General features: G+C 35.8%; 1 protein-coding gene across 9 annotated transcripts in view; it reads right to left on the reverse strand.

The window, feature by feature from the left end:
- Positions 1-16505, reverse strand: part of LOC123542893 (multiple epidermal growth factor-like domains protein 10) — an 82222-nt gene that overhangs the window by 38642 nt on the left and 27075 nt on the right. For all 9 annotated transcript variants that reach the window (XM_053532185.1, XM_053532184.1, XM_053532187.1 and 6 more), the window contains 6 exons: positions 12015-12175; positions 11433-11528; positions 8689-8795; positions 4101-4205; positions 3114-3215; positions 1487-1628 (listed from right to left, as the gene is read on the reverse strand). In XM_053532185.1, the coding sequence (XP_053388160.1) occupies positions 1487-1628; positions 3114-3215; positions 4101-4205; positions 8689-8795; positions 11433-11528; positions 12015-12151 (689 nt within the window). In that variant the 5' untranslated portion in view covers positions 12152-12175. The remainder of the gene's footprint in view (positions 1-1486; positions 1629-3113; positions 3216-4100; positions 4206-8688; positions 8796-11432; positions 11529-12014; positions 12176-16505) is intronic.

The following is a 16505-nucleotide window of genomic DNA, read 5'->3' on the forward strand; positions in this document are numbered from 1 at the left end:
TGTAGATTTTTAAACAATTAAAGGGCAATAACTCTATGGAAAATTGACCAATTGAAAAAAAAAAAGACAGACATCATTGAAGTATGATGGTTCATATTTATTTCAAGTTTCATGAAGTTCTACCAGCTTGTTACTGAGAAATGGCTGCAGACGTGGATTTTTCATTAAATCAAGGGCAATAACCCTAAGGGAAATCGACCAATCCAAAAAAACACACAAAAAAACGGGCATCATCACAGTATGTTGATGCATGTTTATTTGAAGTTTTATGAAATTCTACCTGATAGTTACTGAGAAATGGCTGCAGACGGACATTTTTGCGCATTTTTCATTAAATCAAGGGCAATAACTCTAAGGGAAATTGACCAATTCAAAAAAAAATAAAAAATTGACGGGCATCATCGCAGTATGTTGATTCATCTTTATTTCAAATTTCATGAAATTCTACCAGCTAGTTACTGATAAATGGCTGCGTACGGACATTTTTGGACATTTTTCAGTAAATAAAGGGCAATAACTCTAAGGGAAATTGGAAATTGACCAATCAAACAAAAAACTTGACGGGCATCATCGCAGTATGTTGGTTCATGTTTATTTTAAGTTTCATGAAATTCTACCTGCTAGTTACTGACAAATGGCTGCGGACGGACGGACGCGCGGATGGACAACGCCATTTCAATACCCCACTCCCGATTTCATTGGCGGGGGATAATTATCTTAAAATCTGGAAATTGGTTTGAATCTTAAGAGATTTTTTTTAAGTTTCCACATTATACATACAGAGAAAAGTGACCTAACCACCTGGTGGTCATGTTTTCTTTTTTACCAATCAGCATAATTTGAACAATCTTGCTAGTGGCTGGGTCACCCATGAAACACTCATATCAAATTATTTCAAAATAGGAGCAGCTGTTTAGGCCAAGAAGTTTGATGATTTTTACATTTCTAGCTAATGCAGCCCCTATGTGCAACAAGCAGACCTGTTTGAACACCACTCAATGAGTTTTCATGCCAAGTCCCATCAACTTCCACCTAAATGTTTCACAGGAGATTTTCTTTGAAGACTGACCTCTAAGCCGGATCATAGCGATAACAACGTTTCACCTTGTGCTCTTGTTAGCTAAAAACTTACTTATGGTTTATTTTCAGATGTTTTGAATATAAATCATTCATGGCATACTGTTAAATCATTAATATTCGTGGGGGACTAATTTTCGTGGATTTTGTGGTTGAGTCAATCCACGAAATTTAATCTCAACGAACAAGTAAATTTGCCATTAATTTTATGTTCAAAAGTTGAAATCCACGAATTCATATCCCCACGAAATTGCCATTTTGACCAAAACCACGAAATTTCATGCCCACGAAATTAAATGATTTTACAGTATTAATGCTCTCAAATATGGATCCAAATCTCTCAATCGCAATTGCAGATTTTTCCTTTCAAAAAAAAAAAGTGTCCAAAAAAATGGAAATTTCCACTTACTAAGCTCCATAAAAGCCTGTCTTACATGTACATTTCCCATTCACATTATCACATGTTGCGCCATTTTCACACACGCACGGATGTACACAGTGTAAACCAAAACTGTTGTAACACTTCTGAGAGCAATCATTGCCAGTCCAACCTATAACACAAAATAAAAATATGTTATTAGACTTGCATCAAATAATATGAAAAAGTTCTTCTTAGTTCTAATTTTTGGGGTGATCTTGATTCTATCAACTTAAACAATTAAATGCCAAAACAAGAGCTGTCACTAATGGTGACAAATGCCCCCGCAGCGCCTTGACCTTTGACCCAAAGTCAATAGGGGTTGTGTACTCAATAAGTACTATCAGCATGTGAAGTCTGAAGGTCCTGGATGCAGTGGTTTGCGAGTAAAGTGCCTTCATGCAAAAAGTTAACATAAAAAGTTAACGTTGTGACAAACTAACGGACGGACAGTTGAAAACTAATATGCCTCCCTTCGGGGGCTTAAAAATAAATAAAATTCCTCTTTATTTCATCTTTGAAACTTGCAATCAAGGTTCAACATCCTCAACCCATGTCCTACCAAAAGAGCCGCACTTCATTTTACACCCATTATTCTAAATTTAATATTTTCACAGTTTTTGATTACCTGTAGCCTTTTAGCTAATAAAAGAGGGAGAGCACAGATCTACAGATCGCAGGACGTGAGTTCATGCCCATGGGTTGGCATATGTTCTCTGTGAAGATATGATAAAAGACATTGTGTCGGAAAGCATTTATCATCCACCTCTGAATCATGTTGAGAACTTGGCAGTTAGTTGCAGAGAATAGGTTAGTACTTGTACAGAATGCAAGGCCTGTGTTAGGTTAACTGCCTGCCTTTACATGATCATTATACTGTTTAAAGTGGCACTATACCCAAAATGAAACGCAACGTGACAAACACACATACAACCAATGTGACAAATTCTGTTACCAATGTGACAAACACACTTACTGATATGACATACTCAGTTACCAAGATGATAAACACAATTACTTATGTGATAAACTCTGTTACTAATGTGAGAAACACACTTACCGATGTGACAAACTCAGTTACCAATGTGACAAACGCAATTACTAATGTGACAAATACACTTACTAATGGGACAAACACACTTACTGATGGGACATACTCAGTTACCGATGTGACAAACTCAGTTACCAATGTGACACACACTTACTGATGTGACATACTCAGTTACCAATGTGACAAACTCAATTACCAATGTGACAAACACACTAACAAATACAACCAATGTGACAAACACACTAACTGATGTGACATACTCAGTTACAAAATCGATGTGACAAACACATTTACTGATGTGACATACTCAATTACCAATGTGACAAATTCTGTTACCAATGTGACAAACACACTTACTGATGTGACATACTCAGTTACCAATGTGACAAACACACTTACTGATGTGACAAACATACTTACTGATGTGACATACTCAGTTACCAATGTGACAAATTCTCTTACCAATGTGACAAACACACTTACTGATGTGACAAACACAGTTACCAATGTGACAAACTCAGTTACCAATGTGACAAAGACAATTAACAATGTGACAAAGACACTTACCAATGTGACAAACACAGTTGCCATTTGTTGGGTCACATGATCCATGTGTTCCGCACTGACATGTATTTGAACAATCTGGTCCCCACTGATTACTGGCACAACCTATAATAAAAAGATCATAACTCATTTAAATTTAGTTTGTTGAAACCCTGAGTTACAGCCAGTAAATAATTGCTACATTTTACATTTCTTATGTATATTGTTCTATGTAGGGTCTTGATGCATTATAACATCTACAGAATCCCTCGAGATATGCTGGTGCCCTTGCTCTGATGGACTCATTTTGCATGCTCATTTGCAAGCACTGCTCACTCAAACATGGAAAGCTCAATCACTGTTCGCTCAAGCATTGATAGCTCAAGCACTGCTCGCTCAAGAACAACTTGCTCAAGCATTGATAGCTTTAGCACTGCTCGTTCAAGCATTGACAGCTCAAGCACAGCTTGCTCGAGCATGGTTCGCTCAAATACTGCTCACTCAAGCTAAAGATAGCTCATCGCTTAAGCAGCCAGGCCGACACTCCTTGTGATCCCCAACAATAAAAATTTTACAGTAATTGCATTTGTACTGAGAACTTTTTCTTTAGATTACAGCCCTCAAATATCTTTAATTTCATATCGACAGAAATAAACAGCTTCAAGCATGATACATTATCTCAGATTAGGCTTCCACTTTGACCACTGTCACCATCACCCTGTCTGGTAGTCACAACAGTGTCATATATTTTGATAGAAGACTGCAATACTGTAAAATAATTTAATTTCATGGGCATGAAATTTCATGGTTTTGGTCAAAACGGTAATTTCTTGGGAATATAAATGCGTGGACTTTAACTTTTGAACACAAAATGAATGGGAATTTTACTTGTTCGTTGGTATTAAATTTCGTGGATTGATTCAACCACGAAATCCACGAAAATTAGTTCCCCACGAATATTAATGATTTCACAGTATCTGCATCAAAGGGAGACAATTTGAAATGGCTTACCAGATTCACAGTTTTGACCTTTGAACCCTGGGTTACATTTGCATTTTCCAGGGGTCACACAATAACCCTGCGACAACTGGGCATAGCAGTCGTTATCACAGTGAGCTGAAAGAAAAAGCAGATTTTTATACATCAACTTAGAATGCCATTACTCAGGTAACCGATCAAGCAATACATTTGAGCCGCACCATGAGAAAACCAACATAGTGGGTTTGCGACCAGCATGGATCCAGACCAGCCTGCCCATCCGCGCAGTCTGGTCAAGATCCATGCTGTTCGCTAACAGTTTCTCCAATTCCAATAGGCTTTAAAAGCGAACAGCATGGATCCTGACCAGACTGCGCAGATGCGCAGGCTGGTCTGGATCCATAATGGTCGCAAAGCCACTATGTTGGTTTTCTCATGGCGCGGCTCAATTTTATCTATTTTGACATACAATCTCCGCCCTGAGGTGTGAGAGCAAAACTATTCTAGGTGCTTCTTTATCTACGATTTATACAGATCATCCAAGACAAAATACAAGTACTTTTCCAAGAGCTATTTTTTTTCTGAAATCTTATTCCCGAAGCAACAACATTTTTCAATTATTTTCAAAAATGTGTGATAATAGGAATTGCACTCTACATAAACTTTGACAAAATTCTCTCTTTTACGACTGCTACTGGAGCATATAGGAAGTGACCAAATATCATTATTTTCTTCAAATTATCTTCATTTTGCCTGCTTCTGTTTTAAATTTATTCTTCAAACAAATTGCTGACAGGCCATTTTTCAATACAAGGAGTTTTAGTCGAAATTAAAGTAATTTTTATTAAATTCAAGTTGTTTTAGGTTTAAAATCATTTTCAATAAGTTCTCACAAACTAGCACCAAAGTCAAGACCTTTTCAAGGTCTGTGTAAGCCTTGTTATCTAATGTACATAGACCACTTTTGCTCTGACCACTCAAAATGGTGAACACCAGCTTTAATAGCGGAAGAAGACCCCAGCAGCACCTCAAATCATTATTTCAAGACAAAATCTTTTTGTAACATTTTGTACATGCATATGAAAGCACTGTGGGCCTTAAATGAGTGTGACCACACCCAGTACAACTAACTAATGTAGATGTTTTGTTTTTGCGTAAATAATTAATTTGCATATGGTTTAATAAAAGGTAATTTTGAATAATAAGACAATTATTCTTTGTGGAAAAACCTAAAACCGCAGGTCATTGTGCACATCATATAAAACATGATGTATGAACTTGTCAGGAAAGTTTCATTGTTCAGTTCATATATACTGTAAAAGCAGAAATTTTCGCGAGGAATTTTCGCTGTATTCGCGAGGTGCTATATCTTGCAAAAATTAATCCTCGCATAAATATTCACCATTAGTATACAACTAATTCAAATTCAAGTAGTATGTCTTTTTTCACTATTTCGTGAATATTTAACCTCGCGAACATGCTCAAACTTTCAAATTCGCGAAATTATGACCCAGCGAAAATATGACCCTGCGAAAATATGTGTTTTTACAGTATAGTACAGGCAAAAACATTATACAGCAGGAAAATATATAATTTGCTATGCACTGATGCCTTTTTACGTCACAAAAGAAATTTGAACACTATAATTACAGAAATAGCGTGTCTCTATGCATCTTAATTTGGTGAAATGATTCAGACTGTGTCAAAAACTAGTCACCATGAAGTAGTAATAATATATAGTACTATAACATTTTTTTAAAAATTATTAAGTCAAAACTTTAGCTAAAAAGTAAACCTGTAAGGAATATGAATTTTGACAACTTTTACCAAAATTATGCTGAACCTGATTAACCCTTAGCCTGCTAAATTTCTTAAATGGACTGGTCCATCATTCAATCTGGGCAATACCATTTATTATTCAAAGGGGTGTTCACTGAAAATTTACTGACTGAATAGCGAACAGTGCAGACCATGATCAGCACGGATGTGCAGGCTGATCTTGGTCTGCACTGGTCACAAAGGCAGATACAAATGCCGCCAGCAGGCTAAAGGTTAAAGACATTATTATTTTTTTTTTGGAGGTGGGTGTGGGGTGGGGGGGGGGGTGATAACAAGAGCTGACAGAAGAGACAGTGCACTTGACCATTTCGATGCTAGATAGTGGAATAGGGCAATTATCTGAGGTAACTAGAGCTATCACTGGAATGATAAATACCCCTGCAACATTGCTGTGTCTCAGTTAACAAAACATTTACTGTGTCAAGTTTCTGAATTGACAAGATGAATCAGGTGAAAAAAAAAACACTCTCCAATCTCAGAAAAAAAATGTAAGCATCTACATTTCATGGAACTTGTCATATGAAGTTGGTGATAATTTGGTACAACTATTTGAAGTTTAAATTACATTCATTCAAAATATCAGTTATTAAGTGTATGATCACCAATAAAAAAACATGTAAAGTACGAAAGGGGCATAATTCATGGAATATTCTAATTATGCTTTTCTCTGTTAAAACACTCTTATGCTAGAATGACTTCACGTTAACGTGCGGTGACGTCAATGTTTTTGTTGCTACCAAGAAAGAACGCTACTATATTTTATCTACTATTTTAGATTAAGCGCATATTAGAATAGAAATAATTTATAGCAAAACCGTGTTTTAACACTATTTATACTCTCGGGCGGTAATAAGTCCTAAAAATAATTTCACGAGGGCACAGCCCGACGTATAACTGCCCATCGTGCATAAATAGTGTTAAAGCACTCTTTTGCTATAAATTATTTCTTAATTTCTGCCAGAGTAATGAACCTTGTGCTGCAGAACAAGTATTTAAAGTTTGAATTATATCCATTCAGTGATAAAAAAAGACAAGAGTGAAAGTGCATAAAATTTTAAGGTGAAATTGTAAGTAAAAAGTGGGCATAATTCATTTAATATTGGTACAAGGTTATGGACTTTGTGTCATATGATGACGGTGATGATATGGAACAACTGTTTCAAGAGAGAATGTGCATCAAAACTTTTACCTGAAATGAAGGTAAACAAGAGCTGTCTCCATAGGATGACACATGCCCCCGATGGCACTTTGAATGAATAGTTATGGTCGATGTTAGAGTTTAGGACCTTTGACCGACGGACCTGGGTCTTGCGCGCGACACGTCGTCTTACTGTGCCACACATTCATGCGTAGTTATTTTAAAATCCATGCATGAATGACAAAGATATGGACCGGACACGCCCATCAATGCACTATCATGAAATATGACCTTTAACGTCTAAGTGTGACCTTGACCTTTGAGCTACAGACCTGGGTCTTGCGCGCGACACGTCGTCTTACTGTGGTACACATTCATGCCCAATAATTTTAAAATCCATGCATGAATGACAAAGATATGGACCGGACACGCCCATCAATGCACTATCATGAAATATGACCTTTAACGTCTAAGTGTGACCTTGACCTTTGAGCTACAGACCTGGGTCTTGCGCGCGACAAGTCGTCTTACTGTGGTACACATTCATGCCAAGTTATTTGAAAATCCATCCATGGATGACAAAAGATATGGACCGGACACGAAAATTGCGGACAGACCGACAGAGGGTTCAAAAACTATATGCCTCCCTTCGGGGGCATAAAAAGGGACGTAGTTCATGAAGTTTTGGTGCAAGACTTATGGCCCTTGTGTCATATGATGTGAAAGATGATTATGGGATAATTATCTTAAATCTGAAGTACCATAAATCCATTAATTATTTTAAGTTCAAATCCATCAAGTTATAACAGAGATAAAAAGAAAGTATATAAAAACTTTAACCTGATATTCTAAGTAAAAGGACAAAATTCATAAAATATTGGTGTGAGAGTTGGAATATAAAAGTTGGAATTTTGTAAAATTAGATGGTCTTTTGTAACAAAAAGCTCACATCTAAATATCATACCAGATTTATATAACACCATTTTGACGATTAGCATGTTCAAATGCACTTTACATAGCACAAATGCAACCATTCAGGGTGCCAAATTCATTCTCTATTAGTACAAATACAGAGTGATCTGATGACAGAAAGCCTCCAGAACAGAGAGAGAGAGAAGTCCTTTTAGATACAGGTCTGTCCGACTAACTTAGCCTAGCTCTTTGCGATTGGCAGTCTGGTTCTTTAACAAGCCAGGTGAATAGCACAGATTCCAGCGAAACAGTCTATCTGGGGAAAAATCAGTACTGGGCCCAGTTGTTCGAAACTTTAACAGGCGATTAAGCTAATGGTCGATTAACTTTTAGGGCTATATTTCGACATTTTAGAAGACTTAGAAAAACATTATAAGTTAAGGATTATGAACAATAAAAAGTCCTTACAATAAAATCAAACCATTATACTAGTGTTTCCCATAAAAACTAATATTTTGGATCAAAATTTAACCAGCGATTAGTTTAACAGCTGGGTTAAAGTTTCGAACAACTGGACCCTGGTCTCTTAGTTAGGTGGGAGACACACAAAGAGCATTTCAGAAATTAACAGTGCCTGGACAGGGATTCGAACTCCGGACCTCTAGATTGACAACCAAGTGTGTTACAACTAGACCACCGGGCCACCTACAAATATTACAGAATCATACTTACGAATACAGTAATTATTTCCCAGCTGTGACTTATAGCCTTCACAGCAATAATAACGTTTACGATCTCTGTAACGGACTTCTTCTTTATATGCTGTTCTTGCTGCAAGTCTTGAAATGAAAGAAATGAATCTGTATCAACTGTAAAGCTGCCACAATTGCAGATAAAAATCAATACCGGTATATCTAAATCAACTCTTAAAACTAGAGGAAGCAACTGTGGAAATATAAATCAAGTGTCAAAGCCAGAGGCAGCAATTCTGGAAATAAATTCAATATAATTTAAAATCAACTGATAAACTGTGGAAATAAAATCAATATATTTAAATCAACTGTTAAAGCTTGAGGCAGCAACTGTGGAAATAAAATCAATATATCTAAATCGACTGTTAAAGCTAGAGGCAGCAACTGTGGAAATAAGATCAATATATCTAAATCAACTGTTAAAACTAGAGGCAGCAACTGTGGAAATAAAATCAATATATCTAAATCAACTGTTAAAACTAGAGGCAGCAACTGTGGAAATAAAATCAATATATCTAAATCAACTGTTAAAGCTTGAGGCAGCAACTGTGGAAATAAAATCAATATATCTAAATCAACTGTTAAAGCTAGAGGCAGCAACTGTGGAAATAAAATCAATATATCTAAATCAACTGTTAAAGCTAGAGGCAGCAACTGTGGAAATAAAATCAATATATGAGCCGCGCCATGAGAAAACCAACATAGTGCGTTTGCGACCAGCATGGATCCAGACCAGCCTGCCCATCTGAACAGTCTGATCAGGATCCATGCTGTTCGCTAACTGTTTCTCTAATTTCAATAGGCTTAGAAAGTGAACTGTGCGGATGCGCAGGCTGGTCCGGATCCATGCTGGTCGCAAACGCACTTTGTTGGTTTTCTCATGGCGCGGCTCAAATTTTAATCAACTGTAAAAGCAGGGCTTTTTCTAGGGTTTTTGGGAAAAAGGCCCTTGGTCTAATTGGGAATTTTTATGCAGTAAATTGACAAAATTGGAGAAAATGTACTAACAAATCAATTAAATTGTGAAGTTTTAACATTTAATTATACTACATTGTAGTTTAAAAATTTATTTTCAAGTTTTTCTGGTAAACATTCAAAATAAACTGCAAATTTATATTATTCCCCATTGAAATTTAGAGAATTTATTCTTCATGATTTTTTTCAAGTTGCTGATTCTTGTGAGACTTTGCAGAAACTGATTGTCATGTTTAAACTTTTGTTTACACTTACCGGTAGTAAGTTTTCACTAAAATTACAACTAAATTGTCCAAAAAAAAAAAAGCCAAGAGTGTTTGTGCTTGAGTGAAAAAAAATCGGGTCACGAATATGTGACATTTGATTTTAATGGTGTAAGAACTATCTGTCAACATGTTTTGGGTACTTTATTCAATAAATTTTAATGAATGTGTATTTTAACTTACTAATGTACAATATTCTGGCAGATTCATATATTTAATTTTTGCAGGGATGCAAAAACAGCCATATTTATACTAAAAATAGTAAAAGGTTGGTTTTTTCCAACAATTTTTGTATTGCTTTATCATGCAAATATTTTCTTTGAATAACAAAAATTCATTTCAGCTGGGAATTTTTTCCTTGAACTGGGAATTTTTTGCACCAAATTGGGAAAAATGGAGGCTGTTTGGCACTCAAAATGGGGCCGATATTCAGCCACATGGAATTGCTGGAAAAAGCTCTAAAAAGTTAGAGGCAGCAATTGCGAAAATAAAATCAATATTATCTAAATCAACTGTTAAAGGTAGAGGTAGCAATTGTGGAAATAAAATCAATATTAATCTAAATCAGCTGTTAAAGGTAGAGGTAGCAATTGCGAAAATAAAATCAATATTATCTAAATCAACTGTTAAAGGTAGAGGTAGCAATTGCGAAAATAAAATCAATATTATCTAAATCAACTGTTAAAGGTAGAGGTAGCAATTGCAAAAATAAAATCAATATTATCTAAATCAACTGTTAAAGGTAGAGGTAGCAATTGCGAAAATAAAATCAATATTATCTAAATCAACTGTTAAAGGTAGAGGTAGCAATTGCGAAAATAAAATCAATATTAATCTAAATCAGCTGTTAAAGGTAGAGGCAGCAATTGTGGAAAGAGATTAATAACTTAATCAACTATAAAAGCTAGAGGCAGCAATTACAAGAAGCTGCAAGGGTGGGATTTTCAATGTAGAAAGCTTCAAAGGTTGGGAAGTTTCATTTGAGGAAACTTATCTGGTGAGGAAACTTTAAGATTAGTGTGAGGAAGCCTCATAAGTGGGGAAGCTATTGGCTACATGTGGAGACCAAGTAAGAACTGCAAATATTGGGAAATTTTAAAAATGTCAGGCATGCGATTGGGAATAAAAAACAGGATGAAACATTAAGTTTATAACTTAACATTTATAACTTATTTAATCAAACTCATTTTTACCTGTGTCTGCCCGCTTAGCTCAATAGGGAGAGCCCGATCTACGGATCGCGGGGTCATGAGTTCGATCCCTGGTCAGGGCATATTATGTTCTCTGTGACAATTTGATAAAAGACATTGAGTCTAAAATCAACTCTGACTCATGTGGGGAAGTTGGTAGTTACTTGCGGAGAAAAGGTTAGTACTGATATAGAATCCCAGAACACTGGTTACAAAGTTAACTGCCTGCCATTACATAACTGAAATACTGTTGAAAAACAGCGTTAAACCCAAAACAAAATAACAAGCATTTTTACCTGTATTCTGTACATCTAGGCGGGACAGCCCAACACCAGGTATTAGTCGTCTCTGTGAAGTATTGTTTGTATGAAACTCTCTCTGTGTAGGCTTCTCTGAAATAAATGAAATATCAACTTTCATTCTAGAATGAACTGGTCCATAATTCGTTATTGAATGTAATGTTGCAGCTTTGTAATTATTTGCCTCTCCCATTGTTGTTAAGTGCTATTCATACTAAGACTTCAAAATCAATCTTTTAAATTAATACTTATTCACACTTTACCTAAACATAGTGTCAATTAACAACAATTATCATCGGTTAGACAGCAGTCATATTGTTTACAAGGTCATAACAGGCCATTTTTATTGACAGGCTGTACATGATAATACACATGCAATGCTCATAATTTCTGAAAAAAAAATTTTTTTTTTTTTTTAAATTCTATCTTAAATTGAAATTGTGCGAATTAAAGCCCGCATGAAACTGTCTTTTTTGCCGATTGAAGAAAATTTCATGCCAGCGAATTTAAATGTTTTCAAAGTTTATCATGTCTTATTCAATTCAGCAACAAAACTTATTATAAATCAAATATACTTACTTTTCTGTGACTTGACAAACGTGTGCTGCATCAGGATCTAAATTTTTTTCATTTATTGGTGGTAGTGTTTCAGTTGCTACTGGATACCAGGTTGTTACCATGGAAACAAAAGTGATTATCACAGGTGTAGATTTCATGCTGACTTTGTACTTTTGTAACTGCTGCAAAAATAAAAATGTACATAATGGTTAACAAGATTACTACCCAGCAATAGAAGTCCCTGGGCTATCATTAAATAATAAAACAAGAGCCATGTTAGACATGGCCAATCCCCCCGCCGGGCATATTATAATTGAAGGCTAAAGTTCCTGGCAAGTTAGTGTCTGAAAGTATTAATTTTGGGGAAAGCTTTGAAGAACCGTTTAGTTGTGGTCCACATCAGGGGTTTTAAAGATGTGGAAGAAAGAATAAGTCTGCAGTGAGGTGGTTTACTGCTAAATTTTATTAATTTTCATGAACAGTTTTTCTATATGGCTACTGTAAAAAGAAGGAATGGAAAGCTAACAGGGAACAAGAGTGCCAGAATGTCACAATATATGCCCGTCACTGCAAATTTCTTTACTCTAGCAGCTGTATTTGCAAATGGAATTTAATTTTGTGGTTGTTTAGTAATCATTGTAAGTCTTTTGTTTTTCAAAGTCCACAAAAAAAAACTCCTTACCAGGTAGAGATATCTTAAAATACACCTAAAATTGGAAAGTAACATCCATGTTGTACCACAGAAAAGTGGTCTTGTTTTTTCCCTATGGTCAATTATAAAAATGTTACAATATAAGTTATTTATAGTAACAACTAAGGGAAGTTAATCTTAAAAAAAAAAAAAAAAAAAAAAAAATTGTAAGTCCACACAGAAATCTTTACCAGGTAGAGATTGGTCAAAATACACCTCAAAATTGGATGTAGCATGCATGTTGTACTACAGAAGAGTGGTCTTGATTTTTCCCTACGACTAGTAATGAAAAAATTACAATAAAAGCTATTTAAAGTAACAACAAAGGGAAGTAATTCTAAAGAAGGGAACTGCACATTACACTTCGTCTCATGATGGTGTATAATTGTGTTAAGTTACATCAAAATCCCTCCATGCATGAAGAAGAAATGCTTTGGACAAAGTCATTCTTGTATCTGACCTTTGGCCTCTGTGACCTTGACCTTAGACCTAGGGACCTGGATCTTGCGCATGACACTCTGTCTCGTGGTGGTGAACATTTGTGCCAAGTTATATCAAAATCCCTCTATGCATGAAGAAGAAATGCTCCGGACAAGGTTTTCATTCTTGTATCCTTTGACCTCTAAGTGTGACCTTGACCTTAGACCTAGGGACCTGGTTCTTACGCATGACACTCCGCCTCGTGATGGTGAACATTTGTGCCAAGATATATCAAAATCCCTCCATGCATGAAAAAGATATGCTGCAGACAATTTTTTTTAAGAAAATATGATAAAGGGGAATAACTCAAAAAATAGGCAAGGTAGAGTTATTGTTCTTGAACATTGCACTTCCTCCCAATGTGTTCTATCAGTGTATGAAGTTTGAAGAAAATCCCTCCAGTACTTTTGGAGTTATGCTCCGGACAAATTTTTTTAAGAAAATAAGATAAAGGGGAATAACTCAAAAAATAGGCAAGGCAGAGTTATTGTTCTTGCACACTGCACTTCCTCCCAGTGTGTTCTATCAGCGTATGAAGTTTGAAGAAAATCCCTCTAGTACTTTTGAAGTTATGTTCCGGACAATTTTTTTTAAGAAAATAAGATAAAGGGGAATAACTCAAAAAATAGGCATGGTAGAGTTATTGTTCTTGCACACTGCACTTCCTCCCAATGTGTTCTATCAGTGTATGAAGTTTGAAGAAAATCCCTCCAGTACTTTTGGAGTTACGCTCCGGACAACTTTTTTTAAGAAAATAAGATAAAGGGGAATAACTCAAAAAATAGGCAAGGTAGAGTTATTGTTCTTGCACACTGCACTTCCTCCCAATGTGTTCTATCAGTGTATGAAGTTTGAAGAAAATCCCTCCAGTACTTTTGGACTTATGCTCTGGACAAATTTTTTTAAGAAAATAAGATAAAGGGGAATAACTCAAAAAATAGGCAAGGTAGAGTTATTGTTTTTGCACACTGCACTTCCTCCCAATGTGTTCTATCAGTGTATGAAGTTTGAAGAAAATCCCTCCAGTATTTTTGGAGTTATGCTCCGGACAAAGATCGTTGCGGACGGACGCACGCACGCACGCACGCACGGACGGAGAGCATTTCTAATATCCCCTTCGCCTTTGGCGGGGGGATAAACAAAAACTTTTTGTGGTACCCTTGAAAATCGTTGCGGCCAAACTTTTTTTTCTGGCCAGTCAGATGAAAAAAACTTCATTTCCCTATATGATTATGCACACAAAAGAAATCCCTACCTACCTACCCATACAAAAAAATTTGGATCAAATTGTCATCAAGAACATACACACCCAAAGAGGACTGAACTTACGACCCTGTTAGCAATAGATCTGCACTCTTCCTGTTGAGTTGTATGGGCGAGCTCAAAGTTAACTAAGAAAAGAAACTCAAACAAATACATAAATTTAGTGTTACAAAGCTATGAAAAATCATACTATTGGCCTTAATACTTTTACATGTTTAAAGTAATTAAACACTTCTATCATGGGCATTTGCACAAATCCTCGTTAGGAGTTAAAACCATGACAGAAGAATATCAAATATGTCGGCAAAATGTCAATATAACGGTCAGAGCGTACAAGGTATTGTCCGTAAGTATTGACCTTGCACTCATTAATATTCTGTTTGTTTACGAAAATTAATTTTCGAAGTCCGAACCTACATTTTTGTAAATAACGTATACAATACCAATACATTTCTTAATATTAAAACATGATCATTTTTCATGTGCAGATATAGCTGTGTGGAATAGGCATTTAGCTACAAATCTCAGGGTTGTGGGTTAGAGTCCTCTGTGTGACCATATCATTTTTTTGTTTCATCTATATTAAACATAACAGGCCGGAAAATTGTCATACTCAATATCATGATTAACTGTTCCTTTATTGAAAGAAATACTCTTCAACATTCTTCTACGTATATGTCAGTAAACCATTCTACATAATGCCAACTAAAATCTTCTGGAATGGCCAGGTATTCGTTCATTCAATGGACAATTCAAGGAACTTGTACTTTTGTAAATGCTGCAAGTATCATGTAAACACCCGAAAATATTGGCGAAAATTAATGAGTGCCAGGTCAATACTTACGAACAGTACTTTATATGATGAAAACAAAAATAGTAAACTATAGGTGTTGGCGATGTGATTAGGTCAAATATTTATAGTTTTTAAATAGTTTGGCAATTTTGGGCAGTAAACTCTAAAATTGGGACAAATTTTGGCATAAAACAGATTTCAAAGTTAAAACATACCAAAAATAAATACTCTTCTAAATTATTAATCCTAAACATTAAAATTGAAAAACAAACAAGAGGGCCATGAAGGCCCTGTATCGCTCACCTGACCTATTGACCCAAAAATCATCAAGATTAACATTCTGACCAAGTTTCATTAAGATATGGCCTCTAAAGTGTTAACTAGCTTTTCCTTTGATTTGACCCTGTGACCTAGTTTTTGATCCAACATGACCCAGATACGAACTTGACCTAAAAATCATCAAGTTAAACATTCTGACTAAGTTTCATGAAGATATAGTCATAAATGTGGCCTCTAGAGTGTTAACAAGCTTTTCCTTTGATCTGTACATGTGACCTAGTTTTTGACCCAACATGACCCAGATTCAAACTTGACCTAAAGATCATCAAGTTTAACATTCTGACTAAGTTTCATGAAGATACAGTCATAAATGTGGCCTCTAGAGTGTTAACAAGCTTTTCCTTTGATTTGACCTAGTGACCTAGTTTTTCACCCCAGCTGACCCAGATTTAAACTTGACCTAAAGATCATCAAGATTAACATTTTGACCAAGTTTCATTAAGATATGGTCATAAATGTGGCCTCTACAGTGTTAACTAACTTTTCCTTTGATTTGAACGGGTGACCTAGTTTTTGACCATACACGACCCAGATTTGAACTTGACCTTAACATCATCAATATTAACATTCTGAACAAGTTTTACGAAGATATAGTCATAAATTTGGCCTCTACAGTGTTAACAAGCTTTTCCTTTGATTTGACCTGGTGACCTAGTTTTTGACCCCTGATGACTCAATATCAAACTTATCCAAGACTTTATTAAGGATAACACTCTGACCAAGTTTCATTAAGATTGGGCCAAAATTGTGACCTCTAGAGTGTTAACAAGCTTTCCCTTTGATTTGACCTGGTGACCTAGTTTTTGACCCAGATGACCCAATATCGAACCCGTCCAAGATTTTATTGAGGGTAACATTCTGACCAAGTTTCATTAAGATTGGGCCAAAAATGTGACCTCTAGAGTGTTAACAGTCAAATTGTTGACGACGGACGGACAACACCGGA

Source organism: Mercenaria mercenaria, chromosome 19, assembly GCF_021730395.1.
Source record: "Mercenaria mercenaria strain notata chromosome 19, MADL_Memer_1, whole genome shotgun sequence".
Taxonomy (NCBI): Eukaryota; Metazoa; Mollusca; class Bivalvia; order Venerida; family Veneridae; genus Mercenaria; species Mercenaria mercenaria.